Source organism: Gossypium hirsutum, chromosome D12, assembly GCF_007990345.1.
Source record: "Gossypium hirsutum isolate 1008001.06 chromosome D12, Gossypium_hirsutum_v2.1, whole genome shotgun sequence".
NCBI lineage: Eukaryota > Viridiplantae > Streptophyta > Magnoliopsida > Malvales > Malvaceae > Gossypium > Gossypium hirsutum.
This window is the reverse complement of record NC_053448.1, coordinates 39,924,937-39,948,275: the sequence shown is the minus strand read 5'-3', so window position 1 is coordinate 39,948,275 and position 23,339 is coordinate 39,924,937. Positions and strand designations below refer to the sequence as shown.

At 29.8% G+C, this 23,339-nt stretch overlaps 2 protein-coding genes across 2 annotated transcripts; both read left to right on the top strand.

Annotated features, from left to right (window-relative positions):
* Window positions 1-16,009: 16,009 nt before the first annotated feature.
* Window positions 16,010-16,707, top strand: LOC107956034 (kiwellin-1). Its single transcript, XM_016891789.2, has one exon. It carries the CDS (start codon window positions 16,010-16,012, stop codon window positions 16,583-16,585), a length of 576 nt encoding a protein of 191 aa, XP_016747278.2. The 3' UTR covers window positions 16,586-16,707.
* Window positions 16,708-21,759: 5,052 nt separating this feature from the next.
* On the top strand, window positions 21,760-22,095 carry LOC121224539 (putative ripening-related protein 1). The gene has a single exon (XM_041107992.1). It carries the CDS (start codon window positions 21,760-21,762, stop codon window positions 22,093-22,095), a length of 336 nt encoding a protein of 111 aa, XP_040963926.1.
* Window positions 22,096-23,339: the final 1,244 nt, after the last annotated feature.

The window sequence follows — 23,339 nt, the reverse complement described above, 5'->3', positions numbered from 1 at the left end:
TCAATATGAATATTATCAAGGGTTTTCCCACTATTTTCCTTTTCATTTGCTTTGTTTTAATTATTACAGATTGTTTCGTTGTTGAAGCAGATACATGCAAACCCAGTGGCAAGCTTAAAGGGAAAAACCCAATGGCCAGGCCATGTGACTCACATAGTTTGGAGATATGCCCGTGTCTCAGGCCGTGTGGGCATTCTGTTTTATGTAAATTTAAGATATAGAGGACACACAGCCATGTCACCTGGCCGTGTGTCACACATGGTTGAGACACACGCCCGTGTGGATAAAAATAGGCTATTTTCAAGCCATATTTCTCACCCAATTTGTTACTAACCTAGCCCCACCAATTCACAAATCTACAAACTATAACATGGCATTCAACACAAGCTAAAATAAGTGGCTAATGTCAAAAATTTACATATAAACCAACATTAAACAAAACACCTATACATGCCATTATGACTAAAATTAAAACATTTGAAAATACCGATAAAACCAATGGATAGTGTGATATATCTCCAACAGCTTCCAACTTAATCGAGCTCCCGATAATCTGAAAAGTAAAGGAAAATAATTACGTAAGCAGTGAGTGCTTAGTAGGCTCGTATAAACTTTAATCATATCAATTCATTTTAAATAAAAAAATTTATAAATATCTAGAATAATCCAATATTGATACCCTAATATTCATAAAGTATATTCAACAAATTTAACTATTCCAAATTTCTAAATTTTCATTTGCATTTCTTTACTTTCCTCACTCTTTCCATATGCATAACTCACCAATCATAAAAATACCATACCACTATAACCACAAGCTAATGCATTTTAACATAGCTCTTTTTAAAATTAATCACATGATAAACCATTTTATAAGAAATTGCATAACTTAAAACTTACCACTCTTTCATGAGCACAAGTAGGGGTGTGCAAAATTCGGGTAAAACCGAAAAAATTCAGTTAACCGACCGAATTAACCGAATTCGGTCGGTTAACCGAATTTTTTCGGTCGGGGGTCGGTTAATTATTTTTTGATTTTTCGGTTAACGGTTAATTCAATTCGAAACCGGTCGGTTAACCGAATTTTTTCGGTTAACCGAAAAAATTAATAAATAAAATTATAATATATAAATAGGCCCACTATTCACCTAAACCCAATCTAAACCCAAGTATTCAACCCAACCCAATTACCCAACCCAACCCAATTATAAAATTAAATTACAAATAATTTAATAAATAAAAATAAAATTTTAAAACTAAGACTAAAACTAAAGTCTAAAAGTCTAAAAATAATTTAATTACATAGTGATTCAATTTGGTTAATTTGGTTAATTCGGGTAATTCGGTTAATTCGGGTAATTCGGGTAATTCGGTTAATTCGGGTAATTCGGTTAATTCGGGTAATTCGGTTAATTTTTAACCAAAAATAAAAAAAAACATATAATTTTTGGTTAATTAGGTTAATCGATCGAATTAACCGAAAAAATTTCGGTTCGGTTAACGGTTAAAGATTTTGAAAGGTTGGTTAATTCAGTTAATGTTATTTCGGGTCAGTTAACCGGTCGGTTAACCGAATGAACACCCCTAAGCACAAGCATATTTTATTTTGAGCACTTCCCTTTCAACGCATCATATAAATAAACATATTACCATTTAACCAGTAGCTTGGCACTTGCCTAAGCATCAACAACAACATTTGTTAGCATACTTGAACATATTTCATATAAATTCAACATTGATAAACTTATTATCTCAACATGTCACACTTGAATTTATACTCGTCTCAACTTACATAATTTTTATGTATCACATATTAATATATTAATATATATACATTTCATGATACATATCATCTTTTATTGTTTCTTCATATATCATCCTTTACATTTTCCGTCAATTCATCCTTTACATTCGTAGTGCCATAACCCAGTTATGATCTTATCATCAGAATGCCATAGCCCAGCTATGGTCTTACATATAAACACTGCCATGGTCCAACCATGGTCTTACGTTCATAGTGCCATAACCCAATTATGGTCTTATCATCAGAATGCCATAGCCCAACTATGGTCTTACATATAAACACTATCATGGTCCAACCATGGTCTTACGTTCATAGTGCCATAACTCAGTTATGGTCTTTTCATTAAAATGCCATAGCCCAGCTATGGTCTTACATTTAAACATTGCCATGGTCCAACCATGGTCTTCTCCGTCAATTCATTCTTTGCCGTGGAACGCTCGTACTCAATCTTGCGTTCTACTCATTTTAAACATTCAATTTAGTTTTCATACTTTTACAATAATCTTAATTTCAACAACACAATATGAATAAATATATTATACCATTCCTAAATTAACACATAATCATGAAATTTTAAACATATGAACTTACCTGAATTGAATTGTAATAATTGCAGGAGTTTAAGAACTATTCCATTATTTTTCTTTTTTTACAAGTATCTACGGAATCTTAATCTAAAATATAAAATTACTCATTCATTAGCATATATTTCAGTTCCAATTTATTTCACAATTTATACCCTTCAGTTTTTCAAATTTACACAATCACCCCAGCTTTTCAACTTTTACAATTTAGTCCCTTAACTAGTTAATCTATCAAATCAACTAATTTTTCTCAATTAATAATTTATCCAAATATTATCGGCTATCTTGCAACCCTTAATAAAATAGAAATTTAATACCAAACCCTAATATTTTAACTATTTTCACAATTTGATATTAACATTAATATTTACAAAATCACTTTATAATATCATCATATAACAAAATTAAAGTTCTAAACCCACTTGATATTAATAATTTCTTTCAATATATATATATTAATTTAGACAATAAAACAATTCATTTCATGCAATTTGGTCATATTTGAAATTTTTACAAAAGTACCACTAAAATTTTACTTTTATTCAATTTAGTCCTTGAGCCTAAAACATGCAAATTAGCCATTTTTAATGTAAACCCATGCTAGCTAAATATTCGTATATTTTCCTCCTCTCCATTCCACATCCTTAATGTATATAACATGCTTATATGTAATATTATCTATAAATTCACTATTTACTTATGTTCATATCAAAGTTGTCCACTTGAGTCATAGTCACTAAATTATTTATATCTTTAGCTACAAAATTCTAAATTAAGATCCACTTGATGTTTTTGAAACTAAAATCAAATATATTTTTACCATAAAAATTTTAGAATTTAATATTTAGCCAATAAGTACAGTAAAATCTTCAAATTTATCCCTGTTCTGCTGTTTGACAGCTTCAACCTTTCTTTACTAAAAATTAATTATCTCTTAGTACAGGATTTAGATTATGTTTCCATTTGTTGATCTTGAAAATAAACTTATTAATAATTTAAACATATAAATTTAAATCACTAATTATTTTTTTACAATTTTTGATGATTTTCCAAAATCAGAACAAGGGAACCCGAAATCAATCTGACATTGTCTCACAAAAATTCATATATCTCATAATATGAAATTCTTTTGCTTACACCATTTCTTCTATGTAAAACTAGACTCAATAGGATTTAATTTAATACTTTAATTAACCTATAATTCAATTTCTACAATTTTTGGTAAATTTTCAAAGTCAGACTACTGCTACTGTCCAAAATTGTTTTAGTGTAAAATTTTGATAACTAAGTTTATAACACCCTCATTTCCTTTCTCTACAATATTTCCAATCACTTCCTCTTATTTCCCTTCACTAACATATCAAGAAAATAGAACCTTATATAATAAAACTCTACTTTAACATCATTTTCATGCTTTTACAATAATATCAAACTTAAAAATATATTAAAATCTTGATGTTCTTACCTTGTTCTATTGATTTCAATCTTTAACTTGATTTTCTCTCCTCTAGCTTCTACTTCTTGAATCTAACTTGATATTCTAGCTCCTCATAGTCTCCTTATTATTTTACTCTCTTAGTAGCTATGGAAATTCTTTTGATTTCTAAGTGAAAATGGTGAATTTTTTTGGTAAAAGGACCAAATTGAAAAGAAAAGAAAATTTATTTCTTCTCTTCTCTTCTCACGTGGGTGCATGGAAAGATGAAGAGAATTCTTCATCTTTCTTTCCTTATATACTAAATAAAATAATAATAAAATATCTCATTAAAATATTAATAAAATAATATTTATTTAATTAAATAATTATAAAATATCATCAAAATATCTCTAATATCATCATTGCCTTCTAGAGTTCTCTCTTTTTCTAATTGACCATTTTTCCCTTTATTATCTTTTAAAATTCCATCATTGAGTCATCACTTAATTTGGTAAAATTGCGATTTAGTCCTTCATAATTCTTCACCTATTCAATTTGGTCCTAATTCATCCATTTTCCTTAGTTTCTAGATCATTCCACCCTTAAATTATTTGCACTATTGGTCCTTCAAATTTTTTATATTTATACTTTAACCCCTTAAATTTTGAGTATTTACTCTTGGGCCACAAAACTTTTCTTACTTTTGCGATTTAGTTTTTTCTTGAATTAATATATCATAATATATTTCCCAATGTTGACATAACTCAAAATTTCCTTTTTTGTCACTTTATTTCCTTACTTTACTATATCAAGGATAACATCTTACTTTCTTACTGTAGTAATTTTTGGGGTATTACAGTTTTACACAACGTATAAATGTTCGTCGCTTGTGTCCAGCCATACAAAAGCAAAGTTGATAATTAACAGCTTTAAGCCTGGCGGGGATGGTGGCAGACTGTGAGAATGTGGCAACCACTACCACTCAGATGATGACCCTGTGGTGGCATTTTCGACCGGATGGTTTAACTACAAAAAGAGGTGTTTGAAGTATATCAATATCCATGGCAATGGAAAAAGCGTGAAGGCTAAAGTTGTGGATGAATGTGATTCTAGGATGGGATGTGATTTGGTGCATGATTACTAGCCTCCTTGTCCTAACAATATCGTTAATGCCTCGAAAGCAGTTTGGAAAGCTCTTGGATTTCTTGAAAACAATTGGGGTGAAATGGATATTTACTGGTCGAACACCGATTGATATCATTGTTAGATTTGTAAAATAAATCTAAAATAAAACTTAATAAACCGGGATCTATCATGTCAAATCATCAAGAATAAATCAAGAACAAAACTAGATGCGGAAGCGTACCTGAATCCATGAGTTCCTTGAAGTTTTACTGGATCTTGGGGATTTGGTCTTCCAAATTAGCACACAAGAAATTCAAAGAATATCTGCTCTCTCTTTCCTAATGATGGAATATTAGAAAAGATATCTTGTGTGTAATTTGGGGACCATAACCTTAATATTTATAACCTTGTCATATTAGTTCTAATTCCTAATTATCCCATCATTAATTAGAATTTGATTAGAACTCAATTACTAGAGTATCTACACATATTTGACCCATAATTTATTTAATAATTAAAGCCCAATAAAACTTTAACTAAATTAAAACAATTTTAATTTGGGTAACCTATCCTGATAGTAAATAATAACATGTAATTACCATTATTATATATGTGATGTCCATATTTTCCAACAATCTCGCACTTGGGCCACATATATATACTAATTAATCTACAATTGCATGTCATTATGTAACCTTATGAGCTCAAAATTTTACTATCATATTCAAAATGTATTTCGAACAATCTCGTCCATTAATTATGTTAACATAGAACCAAAGCGACTTTCGTTACATATATCATAACTAAATCCATCCCTAATCATGTATATTAACACAACCAAATGACATAGATCAAGTATGAATGTGTAGCATGGAAATTACATGCAATATGATCTAAACATGTCTATTTCCAACTAGTCTTCCTTAGTGAGATCAAACCTTACAAATCAGAGTGTGAATAAACCAAATAAATTTAATTTTTGCAGAAAATAAACTTAATATCCGTAAACTAAAATAACTGAAAATGTGTCTATAACATAAAAGCATTTAAAAGTACAAACTCCCACTAAAACCAAATATCTTTAAATATATTACACTCAGATGAGCAATGTGCTCATGAAAAACCTTGGGTGTAGCCCCTTAGTAAGCGGATCTGCAATCATGGAGTTTGCCCTAATATGCTTTATAGGCACCTAACCACTCTGAACTTTTACTTTAACAACCAGGAACTTAAAGTCTATATGTCTTGACTTTGATGTACTCCTGTTGCTATTGGAATAAAAAACTGCAATTTATTTTCACAATTTGCACCTTAGTGATAAAATATTGTATCCATATTCCATCAAAATCAGAGTTTTGTATACCTAATGATCTCTAACTGATTAGACCTCCGATATGTGAGTATGTAATCTTTTGTTCTCTGAAAATACCTTATAACTCTATTGGATGTTATCCAATGGTCCAAACCAGGGTTGCTTAAAATATCTGCCTAACATCCCAATAGTGTACACAATATTCCAATGTATACAAACCTGAACGTACATTAGACTTTCCACGGCTAAAATGTAAAAAATCTTATACATTTTTGTAATCTCAAAATCATTCTTAGGGAATTGATTGAGGCTATACTTATTATTGACAAGCAGTATGTCATTAATATATAAAACCAAATATAGAACCTTACTCCCACTAAACTTATGGTATATACGATTATAAAAAAAAATCATCTCTAAACTGAAGGAGATAATCATTTAGTAAAATTTGTAATTTTATTGACGAAAAGTCTACTTAAGCCCATAGATGAAATTCTTTAATTTTCAAATCATTACCTTTGCATCATCAGACACAAAGTTTTCTAATTGCGTCATATAAATGTATGATCAATGTTGCCATTGAGAAACCATTAACTTAATATTCATATGATGATGCAATTAGAAACCCTTTCTCTAGTTGACCTTTTTAACCCTTTCTCTAGTGGACCTTTTTAATGACATTCATTCTTGAGGTTGTTGAGTTTGTTCTTCAAGAACAATTACCTCATCTTGAATAGGGAGTTGTTCAACATTGTCTTATTGAGGTTCTGGATTCACTTTTTAATCAATAATAGGTATGAGAACTTAAACATCATTAAAAGTGATAGCAGAAACTGAGTTAGAATTCAATCCTTCCTTAAAAGCAATGTTTCTAAGCTTATTTCTCCCTCCAAACTCAACATCCTAAAAGAATGTTGCAATTCTCATCTCAAAGATGTTCTTAATTGTGGGATCATAAAACTCATAGCCTTTAGATTGCTCAAAATTTCCTTGAACCTTATACTTTATAGACATCAAAGAAGTTAGAAGTGATGTCATTTCAACCTTATCATTTTTAGCAAAATGTTTCTCAAATTCGTCAAGGAAACCTTGTCCTGAGTAATCTTTTCAAATTTTGTGCCCCTAAAGGCTTCTGAAATGTTGTGCTTCATGATCATTAGACTCATGCAATTTGACCGATCCCACCTCTCAAAATCCCTTTTAACATAAGGGGTGTTTTCTGCAGTGAGAGGTGTGGGTTGTTCTTCCCTTAGTGCAATGTCTATGTTCATACAACCAAACACTATAAGTAAGTGCCTTTTCCATTCATTGAAATTAGTCCCATTAAGCATGGGTATAGAATTTATATTAGCAGATATTGTGGCTGTAGAAGATGAATTAGCTGAATATAGAACAAAAAATAAATAAAAATAAGCTCACATCAATATTCATAAGTAAACAATAAATTCAGGATAATGGCTAATCCCATCTCAAGATACCAAGCACAACAATAATATCAAGTCTTTGGAAAGTAATATTAACAGTAAGCGGTACTCTTGTTGTAGCAATCAAACATTGACAATAAATTATGTCAAACAATGAATTAATCTTTGGACTAACATATTGCTCACATAAAGTACCTTACAATTGTCACACATTTATCACCACAAATGTCGTTGAAATTCTGCCAAATATTAACTTACCTTTGGGTCAATTAATAAACGCATGAATCACAAAAACATATAGTCATCTTGATATTTTAAATAATCTAATCTACGCAAAATAGGTCACTTTGGCGGCATCTTGTTTCAACTAATCTATTTAAAATATTAGACATCCTTAATTAAAATCCAAAGCAAAAATTTGAATTTATTTGTTTCAAAATATTTCTCTTAATTTCATTTTTCAATCAAATTAAAAGATAATAGTACATATATGTATATATATTTATCCCAAAAGAACATACAATGGTGTTGGCAAATATAATAATAGTTGAATAAATCATAAATCATAAGCCATAAACAACCTCACATAAGACTTCAAATTTAAACCAAAATAATTTGAATAAAGGTAAACATCATCTCAAGATATCGAACACTCTACTAATATTTTATCTTTGGACAAAATATTAACTTGTAAGTGATATATTGGTGTAATAATCAAACATTGACAATAAGAACATGTCGAACCATAAATCTTCCTTTGGGCCAATTTATTACTCACATGTAAAATTGAATAATTGTCACATGTAATATTATTAACCTTCATTTGGGCTGATCAATATTAACATAACTTAAGTTACATGCACACAACCTTTTATATTTTAAAACAAAATAATTTATAAAAAAAAATCACTTTGGTGACTTATTGCTTCAATTAAGTTATTTTAAAAAAATATATAAACATACCAATATTTAAATTTAAAATTTACCCAATAGTCAAATGTCAAAACTATTTTTTATTGCTTTATAGACTCCAAAATAACCCAAAGTAAGATTGTCTTAATAATACAATAAAAAACCTTTTTTTTGTTCCAAAATCATATATATCAAAACCAAACAGAAATAATGTAGTGGTTCAAAGTCAAATAATTAACAAACACATGTATTCATAATTTTGGCATGGACAAAAAAACCAAAGTAATTCACGCATATACATGCATCCATAATCAAATACAAAAAATTACTTTGAATTTACCATGTAAATCCAAAGTTGTATTTATGATTAAGCAGATATTCACATGAATATTTGAAAAATATTTTCAAGCCAATAAATCTCAAAAACAAAATCATAATAGTTGACATATCCCACAATTCATACTATAAACCATATCATCATAATTTAACCAAATATTTGGAACTATAAGATGCCAAAACCTAAGATTATAGAAACAAACTTAAAACCAAATTATTTAAATATGCATATAGTTGACATGAATTTGCACCAAAGCACTCATAAAATTGAATATAAAACCCATTGCAAAAAAAAAGAAAAGAACTTTAACGATATCCATCAAAACTTAATTTCACCAATTAAACTATAAAAGATATCTTATTGAATAATGGTTGTAAACACATATCCATACAATCTATAATCATGCATTAAACCTCAAAATCATTTATATGCATATAATATATATACACAATTATAATAATAGAAAAATAATATTGGCTTACCTTACATATTTCATGTAAACTCAAATTTATATTCATGACTAAAGACATTATCATAAAACTTCTTTATACGCACAAATAATCAAAAAAAAAACCACAACCACCAAAGAATCCCAAATTGTATAAAAGCATTCATATGCGTAACTACTTATGAAAATTCATAGCCACCATATAACAATATAACAAAACCCAAATCTATTAGTCCTAATACTCGAAACATAGATTTCAAAGATATTACCATAGATAGTCAAAATTAAAAAATTGATTCTAATAGTTGAACACATTATTGCAATTGAAGAATAACAGTCAAACCAACTTTCATGAAATCAAGAATGAACAGATTCTTAATTTTGGAAATTCTAGAGTAATAAGTTCACTTAATTCCTCATTATTGATTAACAATGAAAGAATATTGAAGCATAATTGAATCTAGAGAATCAACAAATAATAACTGAAGCTGTATGAATACTCAAAATATACATGTCTGCTATTTCTTTAAAATATATAATAATCGACTAAAGAAAAAAAAACCAACTTGCATTCAATGCACTTCAAAACCAAATATGATTCTCGTTTGTTTTATTACAAAGAATATATAACTCAAGCAAAGCATTTATATATATACATGCATATCGCATTAAAAAAAAAACACTCAAGTAATACTACTGAAACATTAATAATATAGTCATATTTTAAATTCAATTGTCAGGCTTCAATTCCATTAAAACTTACCCTGATTCCTTCGAGATTCAAAACTTTTTTTTAATAGATTTTCCCTTTAAAACCAACACCTATATAGTTTAGGTTTTCTGACCGAAAGTGAAAAGCCATGATAATTTCATATTAATCCAAAAACTTAACATTGAATGAAAATCAAATTAAAAATAACCCTAAAAAGATTGAATCATAATTAATCAAAACCTAAAAAAAGTTATCTAGAATTTCAAAGATTCAACATTATATATAATTGAAATATCATATCTATAAAATCTGAAAATCGAATCGATCCAAAATAATAGAAAGTTAATTCATTCTCAATGATTCAACATGATGAGGCTCTGATACCACTTGTTAGATTTGTAAAATAAATATGAAATAAAATTTAATAAACCAGGATCTATTATGTCAAATTATCAAGAATAAATCAAGAACAAAACTAGATACAGAAGCATACCTGAATCCATGAATTCCTTGAACTTTTACTAGATCTTGGGGATTTGATCTTCTAAATTAGCACACAAGGAATTTAGAGAATATCTGCTCTCTCTTTCCTAATGATGGGATATTAGAAAAGATATCTTGTGTGTAATTTGAGGACCATAACCCTAATATTTATAATATTATCATATTAGTTCTAATTCCTAATTAGCCCATCATTAATTAGAATTTGATTAGAACTCAATTATTAGAGTATCTACACATATTTGACTCATACTTTATTTAATAATTAAAGCCTAATAAAACTTTAACTAAATTAAATCACTTTTAATTTGGGCTAAACTATCATGATAGTAAATAATAAAATGTAATTACCATTACTATATATGTGATGTCCATATTTTCCAACAATCATCACTCACATTTTTAATATATGTTTGCAGTTGAATAAAGATTTCTTATATACTTTGGGTTAATGTTAAAATTAATAATGTAAAAGTGATACATGGTGTGTTTTCTAAAATGTAAAAGCAATAAAACTATGTCTTAAGGGTTATTGCACCAAATTTATTCATATCTTGATGTGTTGGTGCTATCAATTGCAGTTCACTATGCAATTGGACTGAATGCAACTTACTAATTTTGTTGTGATTTCTTGGACTATTTTATATGCATCTTTTAAAGGATTTTTAGCAGCAATTTTCAAGATCACTGTACAAGCCCAATTTTCATGCTCGGGCCCAATTAACCCCTAGCCCAAGCAAAAACAAAACATAAAACCTGTTAACAATTAAACCCAAACCTCACCAGCCCAACTAGCCTAACCCGGAGCCCAATTACAAACAGGCCCAATTACCATTAACCTAACCTACCCAACCCATTACAGAAAAGGCCCCAACCCGAGGCCCAATGTCTTAACCCAGCAAGCTAACAGCCAAAACTAGGGTTTCAGAAAGTCTGAAACCCTAGAGCCGCACCTAGTACTGCCGCCGCATGTCTCATCGGCCACTTGCCCCAGACCTACCGCCACTCCTCTGGTAGCCACCAACTCCACCGCCATCGTCACATCACCTGCAAAGAAGAGGGCAAACACGTAAGCAGAAACGAAGAAAAAAACATGTTTTCTATTCTTTCCTTCGGCTATAAAAAGCCAAATCTTTTCTGTTTTAGGGGCTTTTTTCTTTTCTGGTTTTTTTCCTTTTGTAATTTTCTCTCGGAAATAAAAACAACAAAATCAAAAAAAGGTGATTCTATTTTTCGTTTTCGCATCTTTCTTTTATACACGTTTTTTTACATATACATACATATATATACATATATATATTAAAAACGTTTGATATTTGAGAAAAAAATTTTTACCTTCTTTTTAATTCACATGGTGCCCGGCAAGGTGCCGGTGAGGCAAGACGATGATCGGCATGACGGGGGGTTGAGAACCCCAAAAGGCCGGAGCTTTAGAGAGAAAATAGAGAGTTTTTGAAAATTTTTTAGAAAAAATGGGGGCTGAATGTTTTTTTTAGAAAAATTGGGTTTAAATACCCAGCTTGAAACGGTGCCGTTTTGAGATATCCCTGACCCGCGCGGTGACCCGACCCAGGGGGAGGATCCGTGCATTTTTTGAAAATGGGATATTTCCGCAATAAGTCCCTCCGCTTTTGTAGTGTGTTCAAAGCGGTTCCTTCAAATTTTTTTACAATTTCGGCCACAAATTTTCGCATCCGTTTCAATTTAGTCCAGGAACCATGCGCCTGGGCCTTGGCAGAACGACGCCGTTCGATTAATAGGGATAATTTCCTAATTGGCCCTTCTACTTTTCGCGCGCCTCACATTTTAATCCCTTACTCTATTTTATTTTTGATTTCAGCCCTGAGATTTCGTTTCCGTTTTGATTTAGTCCTATTATTATTATTATTATTATTATTATTATTATTATTATTATTATTGTTTTTATATATATAGGAGTATATTTTTTATATTTATATATATACTTATATACATACTTTTTATATTTTATGGTAGTTATATACGTATATATGTACATATTTACTTATATATATTATAATGCACATATACATATATTTTTCATGTTTTTTTATTATAAATTTACGTACATACACTCGTTTTTATAACGTACATACTTATATTATATATATCTTTGTATTTTATAACCTATTTATATATATATGTAAATACTTATATTTATATATATATCTTTTATTTATTTTCTTCATTTATTTATTTATTTACATGTCCGTTATTATTATTTGTTATGCTTTATATTTGTTTATTATTGTACATACGTGTTTGATTTTATTTATATATATGTGACTTCTTATTTACTTATATTTTGTTTGCCTCGTGATTATTTTGCTTACACCATCATCATTCCATTACGCTCATTTTTATTTAGATTTCAAAAAAGAAATTTTAAAAAATATATAAGTAATAATCGATATTTGAGATCTTTGAAAGAATCGAGTCTTAACGTATTGGGTTCCGATTTTCTTCGTTGAATCCAAATAATCGAGATTACTCTTTCAAAAAAAAGCTCACCATCGGGAATTCGATACGTTGTGTCCTAACGCATTGGATATTACATGTCGTTTTCTCGAGATGAGGATTTTTCTAAAAAATAATAAGGTAATATTTAACGTTTGGAAATTCGAGGAAACGTGCCCTAATGTGCTGGGTTTCGATTTTTTTCGTTCAACCTAATAGCCAAATATCCTTTCAAAAATTTCAAAATAAGGCAATGTTTCGCATTTGGTAATTCGAGGAATGTGCCCTAATGTGCTGGGTTTCGATTTCTCGTTTAACCAAATAGCCAAATATCCTCTTGAATTTTAATCCATGTCATTCGAGTTTTTTAAGGATCGTATTTTAAATTTCTTTAAAGTTTTCAATTTTCGGCATTAAGACATTAACTAATCAAATTGGTACCAATTTTTTGGGCGTTACGAGGGTGCTAATCCTTCCTCGTACGTAACCGACTCCCGAACCCGTTTTTCTAAATTTCGTGGACCAAAACCGTTGTTTTAATAAAATCAAATCGTTTATTAAAAACAACCACTTTTCGAGGTGATCCAATCACACCTCATTAAAAAGGATTGGTGGCGACTCCCGTTTTTTTCGTTTTCGTCAAAACCCAAGTTGACCCCGTTTTCATAAAAAAAATGGTGTTAACAATCACAGTTGATGAAAATATTAAGTCAAGCAAGGATATCCTAAAGCAATCCTAGTATGTTTCTTTTGCCTTCTTTAGGGGTGATCAAATCTATATAATATGCCCAAATCTTTATAATGTGTAAAAGTTGATGGTTAAATTTGTTATTATACCGTTTTTTTAACTGTCATGCTACCTTCCCTAGGGGGAGCATTCAATTGAATCAAGTAAAAAAAATTCGAGTTAATCAAGTTGATGAGTCTCATTTTATCATCCTAACTCGATTTAAATATTTTTCAAATCGAGTCAAGTACTGAAATGAAATTCGAGTCGAGTCGAATCGAGTGAAATTTTTTGAGTTAAATTAAAAAAATTAAACATGTCAAATTAAAATCTTATTACAACATGAATAATTACATGTTACATCACATTAATATGAAACCATATATATTTGAAAACTCTTTCAGAGCAAAATAAGAGAAAAAAAATAAAATGCTTTAATATGATAAATTTGAATGATTAATTTACTTATTTAGGTCTAAAAATTATTATTTTAGAAAATGTTAAATTTTTTTCACCTTTTTATATATTCTTTATATTTATATTTTATTTTTTATTTTAAAAAAAATATAAAATTTATAATTTTTATAAATATTTTGAATTTTAAAAGATCTTTTTTGAATTTTGTTTATTTTATTTGTAATTTTTGTTGAGAGAGACCAATATGTTGATTTTCAAATTTGATAGGGATTAAAAGGGTATTTACACAAATTTGTTATTTGAGTTATTCGAATTATTCGAGTTATTTGAGCTATTCGAATTGTAAAATTAAACTCGACTCAAACTTGAAACTCGAATTACTTATTCGAGTTAACTTGAGAAAACCGAATAACTCTATTCGATTAACTCAAAATTTAAAATATTTTTATTTTTTTGAGTCGAACCGAGTTTTGCTTACCCCTATCCCTTTCACCAAAGATTTAACAATACTTAACGGAAATGAAAAAAAAAGAAAAAGAAAAGGGGCAATAGTTTGGTGTCCAAATTAAAAAAAAATAATAGTTGAGTGACAAAAAAAAAAGAGAGCAATACTTAGGTGTAGTTTACCCATTAAATTATAATATATATTTATATATTTCAACGAAATCCTTAAAAAAAATTCAAAACGATGTTTATTTATTTAATTAACAATCAAATTTAATATTTTAGATTAATCATGAAAAGATTTTTTTTAGTTATGCAAATGTTTATGTTGTGTTATTTTATTTAAAATAATGTTTGGAAAATGAGTTTTGGAAAGTTTGTGAGATAACAGAAAATGTTTTATGTAAAATTATTTAAACATCATAAAATTTTGTATTTTTCAGAATTCATTTTCCAAAAGTAATTTTAGTGAATCAAACAGATCCTCGTTTATTATTTTTTTCTGACTATATATAAATCTTTTACATCCTATCAATATATATATATATGCATAGTCATAGTTTAGGTATAACTTTGAGTAATTGAGTATAATGAAAAAGATATTTTCCACATATATTTGCCACCAACATGTTCAAGCACTTTAGAAGCAAATCATTATAAACTCAGTAAATATACTCGAGTAGTAAATAAATTTAGACCGAAAACACTAATGGTATCAATGACTGAACTACAATATTAAGTAAAAAAAAATAGGGATAAATCTAAAAAATATGCATGAACTTTGATTTATTCAATTTTCACAAGTTATTAAAAAACTTATCAATATAACATTAATTAGGCTTGCATATTGTATACACAAATAATTATATTTATCTAATACGAATAGAAAGAGATGTATTTATCTATTTAAATGTGTATAGTTAAATCAGAATCAAAACTTCACGGATACATTCGAGCAACAATTAAAATTTCATGTATTGAAATTCATGTATCAAATTGCACATTAAATTAAAATTCATGTGTAGCGTAACATTTATCTTTAAAAAGATTAATAGATCTCCAACTTTATCCCAGTATAAAAACTGGTTGACATTTTGATGTAAGATGCTTCCGGCTCTACAACCATTAAATAGAAGCTTAGATGCTTTATTTCCCAACATATATTGCTTCGTCCAATGATGATTTATTGGTGTTTTAACATTGTTATGATTCCAGCCACGTAAATGTGGCAAATTTTAACCTTTTGTGCCACATTGTTCACCTTCTTGCGATACTTTTTATAAAATTGTGAGGGCTGATTTCTATATAAACCCCCACATCTTCATGTTCATTGGCACCAATCAACAAAGAGTTAACAAAAGAAATTCAATATGAATCTTATCAAGGGATTCTCCACTGTTTTTCTTTTCATTTGCTTTGTTTTAATTATTACAGATTGTTTCGCTGTTGAAGCAGATACGTGCAAACCCAGTGGCAAGCTTAAAGGGAAAAAGCCTCCGCCGGGGAAATGCAACCAAGAAAATGACTCTGATTGTTGTATAGAAGGAAAGTTTTACACAACGTATAAATGTTCGCCACCTGTGTCGAGCCATACAAAAGCAAAGTTGACAATTAACAGCTTTGAGCCTGGCGGGGATGGAGGCGGACGGTCGGAATGTGACAACCATTACCACTCAGATGATGACCCTGTGGTGGCACTTTCGACCGGGTGGTTTAACCACAAAAAGAGGTGTTTGAAGTATATCAACATCCATGGCAATGGAAAAAGCGTTAAGGCTAAGGTTGTGGACGAATGTGATTCTACGATGGGATGTGATTCGGTGCATGATTACCAGCCTCCTTGTCCTAATAACATCGTTGATGCCTCGAAAGCAGTTTGGAAAGCTCTTGGAGTCCCTAAAGACGATTGGGGAGAAATGAATATTTACTGGTCGGACACTGATTGATATCTTCAGTCACATTTTTAATATCTGTTTGCAGTTGAACAAAGATTTCTTATATGCTTTGAGTTAATGTTAAAATTAATAATAATGTAAAAGTGATATGTCTGTGTGTTCTCTAAAATGTAAAAGCAATAAACTTGTGTTTTATGCCAACAATTTCTTGACCTAATGACAAGAGCATTATGTTGTAGGAACGAGAGCTTGTGTTCGTTCCTAAACAACTCTATTTCTCTCCCAATTATATATAAAAAGAAGTGTTAAGGGTTAATTGCACCAAATATTTCCAAATTATTCTCGAGATTCTAAGTTATCTTTAAACTTTAAAACGTTCTGATTGAGTCCATGATTTATTTCTTCGTTTGTAATTATGTGTTCATTTTGATCCTTAAGAATGGCTCACATACAATCACCATCACAAGCATGGCATTGAACACGATCGAATAATCATTTTTACATATCTTTAACCGAGCAATGAATGTACCAAGCAATAGTGGCAGACTTTGACCCGATTACTTTGACTATTTTTATGCATCAGAAAATTCCGAGATCATGATTCATGAAGGTATTCAATCATGGAAGGGTATTCCGCAGAAGTCTTCAGCATGATTCACTTGCCTTGTGTAAAATTTTTTGCAATCAATAGAGGTTTAATGGATGAAGTTTCTTTTTATTTCATTTCATATCAAGTGTTTAATCGCTCAAAATTTCAATAATTTAATTCTATCATACTATTGGGATTTACAAGTATATAAAAGTCAATATATTGAAGATTTGTTCAGAGTTATAATTTGAATCAATTTAAATACTAGGGACACTTTGATAAATTAATTTAAAAAGAGACCACATAATATTATCACTTAACCAATAAAAATAATATTTATTTTATAGTTTTTTTTAACAATACCATTCTAGGTTATGATCATATCTGTTCTTTTTTATACAATATCTACAACTATTTATAACCTCTCTCCAACTCTTAAATAGGAGGATAAACCCACATCATCCTGCATTCACAACAATACCCATACCAATCAATTTTATTTTATAGTTAAATTATAAGTTGGATTCATAAAAAAAACACGTGGACAAAAATTTTCCATCGGTTAAAATCAATGTTGTTCACTTAACTTAGAATGTAAATTTCTTCGCAATGTTTAATAGTTATTGCATCTTTGGCTCTTTTCACTTGGTTGTTTGCTGTAAGAAGAATTTTATGCTGAAAGAGTTAATAAACCAATGCTGTAAAAATTTAGATTATCGGTTTTTAATTCAATAATAATAAAATAAAATAAAATAAATAAAAAATTAGTAAATGAATTCAATCGGTTGAATAGTCTAATTCTTCACCTCTAATTTTCAATTTTTTATTGATTTAAGTAATTTATTTTATATTTAAATACATATCACAATCGAACCAATCAAATCACTAATTTTTTATTTATCCATTTTGGGATCCCTACTTATAACCATGTTGGTGAAGTCTCTAACAGCCCAAATTTGCCCGGCCCAAATCAAAAATAAATAAACAATAAATATAAAACTAAAATTAAACGTCCAAAAATAGTCCTTTTACACTGGGCTCAATAAGGCCCAAACTAAACACAACCCACTACCTAGAATCAAACCCGAATTACCCAATACACCCCATCCCAATAACCAAAGCCCTAAATCTAAACCCAATAAACCGATTCAGCCCAAAAGACCCAATATCATAATGCACTGTGGCAAACCCTAGCAGCCTCCACGCACACCAGTTAGCCTCTATACGTGCCACGTCGCAGCCACCCAAGGCCTTCGTCCCCACGTGTCGAGCCTCTGCCAGCGTACGTGCCTTCGCACATACGCCACCACTGCTCGTTTTGCCTCCGTACATGCCACGTCAGCCTCTGCCCTCGTACCTACAAAATACACATGAAAACACGCAGAGAAAGATGGCAGAATAGGGGCAACAGAGGGGATTTTGGGGGGAGCATTTTCTTTTATTTTTTTTTATTTTTATTTCATTTTGAAGGCGGGCCATAAAAAGGCCATTCGAATGCTGTAAACAGGGGGAGGGAAAATACCAAAAAAAGATAAAAAAAAGAGAGCATACACTTATTGTAAAAAAAAATTCAGAAATCAAAGAGAAAGAGGTTTTCGAAAGGTGATTCTCCTTCGATTTTCTTTTTCTGTGATGTTTTCATGTTTGTTTTTTTTCATATTCATTTTTTTTAATGATTGAAGGAAGAGAGTAAGAAGAGGAGAAGTAGAAACTCACCTTCGAGGTGGGGGCGTCGGATCCTGGTTCACTCCGCCGTAATCGGAGTTGGAACGGGATGAAAGGGTTGAAGCGGCGCGCCGTTTGAATGGAGGGGATTAGTTTCTTTTAGGGTTTTCTTTTCTTTTCTGCTTAGGGTAATGTAGTTTTAATGTTGGTTAAGGGGGAAATCATGAAATGACACCGTTTGGGCCGGATTCAATGGCCCTGAAACGGTGTCGTTTAGGCCACGACCCGATGACCCTACCCAGACGCGGCTAGATCCGCGTGTTCTGGCGTAGGGAGGGATATTTGCATGGCCAGCCCCTTCCCTTTTCTGGTGCTTTCGAATCAAGTGTTTTCTTTCTTTCTGATTTGGCCTCACATTCTGTTTTTGTTTCATTTTGGTCCAGCGTGCAACGCCGCGTTTTGGAGGGTGGAGAATATTCCCCTTTCGGTCCCCCATGTCATTCGCGCTTTGCAATTTGGACCCGTTCTTTTGTTTGTTTTAAATTTCTCCCCTGCATTATTGTTTTATTGCTAATTTTGTCCTCTGTTATATTATTATTGCTAAAAATCATTTAATTTATTATCCTTATTATTGTTATTATTGTTATTATGATTATCTTAGTATACATAGTTACTTATTTTCACATATATATGCACATACATTATTTTATTTCATTATACATCGTTACTTTTTTTTATATTCTAATATATTAGCATATATTTTAGGTTAATTATTATTTATATATTTTATAATACGTTTTTTAAATGTGTCTTCATATACTTTTGTGCTTTAAAAAATAATAATAATAATGCCCTTATAATATTATTTTATACACATGTGTATATATAATTTATATCAAATATGTTTATTTTACATAAATGTATATTATTGATTTTATCATTGTATTTTCTACTTATATTTAAAACATACGTAATTTATTCCATAAAAAAAAAACCCTCCTTGGTGTATTTTACCTATTTCATTTTATGTATTATACGTTATTATCCTTTTTTTACAAATATTATTTATTTAAATTAATAAATATATGTTATTTTTTAATTATGATATTTTTATTATTATTCCATTTGACAATTGTTCTTCAACTATAATTGTGATTTACTTCAAATTCTTATATATAATATTTATTTTCAATTTATTTGAATTATAATTCTTTATTTCATACATCTTAAATTATTTTAAAATTTGTACATTTTCATGTGCATTAATTTATTTAGTGTTTTGATGGACTTTAAATTCATTAGCTTTTAAATGTTAACATAATATATGATGTGAGAATTGCTCTTGGGTGTATTGTATTGCTTGTTTGTATTTGTTAATTATTCGTAGATCATTAGATTGCATTTTGTTTACAAATGACTGCTTAATATTGTACATTATTCCATCGAATTTCTTTCATTAAAATTTTGTGTTTAATATGGTTTAAGTTTCGAAATCCCTTTTAGATGTTATAATACTCGACATTCATAATTCGCGAGAGAATTGTGCCCTAACTTACTGGGGTTCAATTTTTATGATGAATTTGGGGAATTAAGCATCTCTTTGGTAATAAAAAAACCTCATGGTTTCTACAATAAAATTCTTAAGATTTCAAAATGTTGGATCCTAACTTACTGGATACGACATTTTGTTATCTCAATTTTAAAATAAAGGCAATGTTTGATGTTTAAGAATTTCGAGAAAATTGATCCCTAACTTATTGGGTTTGGATTTCTCTATCGACTTAAATAATCGAATATCCTTCTTCGAATACATGATTTCCTTAAAAAATGGGTACACATTTAATTTCGAAGATAGAATTGTAACACCCTAACTCACTGGGTATGATAATTTATTTCTTCGAGATAAGTGCGTCTCATTATTCAATCTAGTTTGTTCAAAGTCTTTTATCAAGGAACGTATTTAAAATATTTTCAAGGTTTCGACATTAAGACATTAAACAATGAATTCGGTACCAATTTTGGGCATCATGAGGTTGCTAACCCTTCCTCGTGCGTAATCGACTCCCGAATCTATTTTCTCAAAATTTCGCAGACCAAAAAAATAATTTTCATGGTGAACCGATCACACATTAATAAAAGATCGGTGGCAACTCCTATTTTCTTTTTTAAAAGTCGATCCCCATTTTTTAAATTGTAATAAAAAGTGGTTTCGACAAAGTCTAAGTTCCCTTCTATATTAGCCAATTATTTACTGCAACATCCTTCGTTTTTTTTTTTTACTTTATGCATATTATTCGACAATACAAAAATATTCAATATATTTTATAAATTCCAATAACAATTACAAAATTTTGGTATATGATGTTGTACTTATATATGTCTTTCGATTATAGTGGTCCACCAGAAGGTTTTAAGCAAATTAAAAAAATATCATTTTTGTCAATTGAGTCTAAGTTCGACTGGTATAGATATTGTTATCAATATATGAGAATGTGGATTTGAGTGTGCTGAAGCACATTATCCACCTATTTATGGGTTGGGGAGGAGATATGAGTAGTTCTAAACATTGTGTTAAAAAAAGTAAATATAATCAGAACCTATAATAAAATTGTTCAAAAAAATTATCTTTCTTAAAAGTCGAAAGTACCACAAATTTGTCCTAATTTCATGTTTCCAAGCTATTGATATCTTGAATCACTTAAAGGTATAATCTCTATCTATTGCTTTTTTCCCAGTTGTAGTTTTTCACATCCCAGACATTAAACCCAAATTGGATTTCAAAGGAAAAAACAAAGAAGAAACAAAGTTGGTTCAACTGTCTTTTTAATTCTCCTTTGTGTTATTTATATTTTTGCAAGTGTTGAAGCTCAATCATGCAAGACCTAGTGGGAAGATAAGAGGGAAAAATCCACCGCCGGGTCAATGTAATCTTGAAAATGTCTCGAATTGTTGTAAGGATGGAAAGTTTTACATGACGTACAAGTGTTCACCGCCTATGCTGAGTAGTACAAAAGCAATGTTGACACTTAACAATTTCGAGGCTGGCGGGGATGGCAGTGGACCGTCAGAATGTAACAACCAATACCACTCAAATGATTACCTTGTAGTGGCACTTTTGACTGGGTGGTTTAACTACGGAAAGAGGGGTTTGAAGTATATCAACATCCATAGTAATGGAAAAAGTGTGAGGGTTAAGGTTGTGGATGAATGTGATTCGAACTATGAATATCGATTTCCTTATTTTAATAATATTGTTGATTCCTCGAAAGCAGTTTGGAAGGCTCTTGGAGGACTTAAAAGTGATTGAGGTGAAATGAATATTTATTGGTCAGATACCGATTCATCTTTTTAACTATATTTTTTAATGTATGTTTGTATTAGAATAAATATTTCTAATTCCTTGTGTGTTTTAAGTTAAAGTCAATATTAATGTAAGAGTCATACATGGTATGTTTTGTATAATGGTTTTTTTAATGGATGTTTTGTATAATGTTAAAGCATTAAAATTATGTTTTAAATCTTAAGAATTAATTTTATGAAACATTCCCAAATTATTTTTCAAATTTTAAGTTGGTGTTCAAACTTTATTATATTTTAATTGAGTTCTTAAAATATTTGTATTGTCTCAATCATGTCCTTCCATAAGCTTAGTTGTCACTATTGGTGTTCCAATCTAACATGCAATGGCAAATCTAGAAATTTTTTAGAGAGCCAAAATTGAATTATAAATTTTAGAGACGTCAAATATATATTTTTATTATGTATTAAATATTAATTTATGATTTTATAATTTTATAATTTTTAAAAGAACTAAATAGAATTTATTTCATTTTTTGGGATGCCAAAGCAATAATTACAATTTTTCAATTTAGGGGGGCGGGGCAAGGGGCCTTGCCCCCTTATATCCACCCTTGGGCACACATGTACTTACCTTATAAAAAACTTAAATTCGACATGTTAAAACAATAGATAGTATCATTAAAATTTAAGAGTTATTTCCTCTCCCTCTCTCTCTCTATCTCTTTTTTAATTCAAGCACTTCACATAGTAGGTACACATATTTGCAATTTAACCCATAAAAATTAAATATGTTTCACGCTATACTTGAGTTGGCATTAAATGCCTAAGCCAATCATAAGGTCGATAGAAAGAATGATTAATCCATTATTGATAACTTGAGTACTGTCGAAACCTTTTTTTTTGAAAATCGACTTTTGATTTTAAAACAAATGAAAATGGAGTCGCCACCAATCCTTTTTTTATGAGGTGTGATCGGACCACCTCGTAATTTGATCGTTTTAATAAAAGGTTTGATTTACTAAAATAACGATTTTTGGTATGCAAAATCCAGGAGATGGGTTCGGGAGTCAGTTATGCACGAGGAAGGATTAGCACCCTCGTGATGCCCAAAATTGGTACCTAGTTGATTACTTGATATCTTAGTGTCGAGAATTGAAAATTTGAAAAGAGTTTAAAAAACAATCCCTTTTTGTATTAAGGCATTACCTAACTAAAGTAATTTTCGTGAAAATGGCTTATTTCAAGTTAATT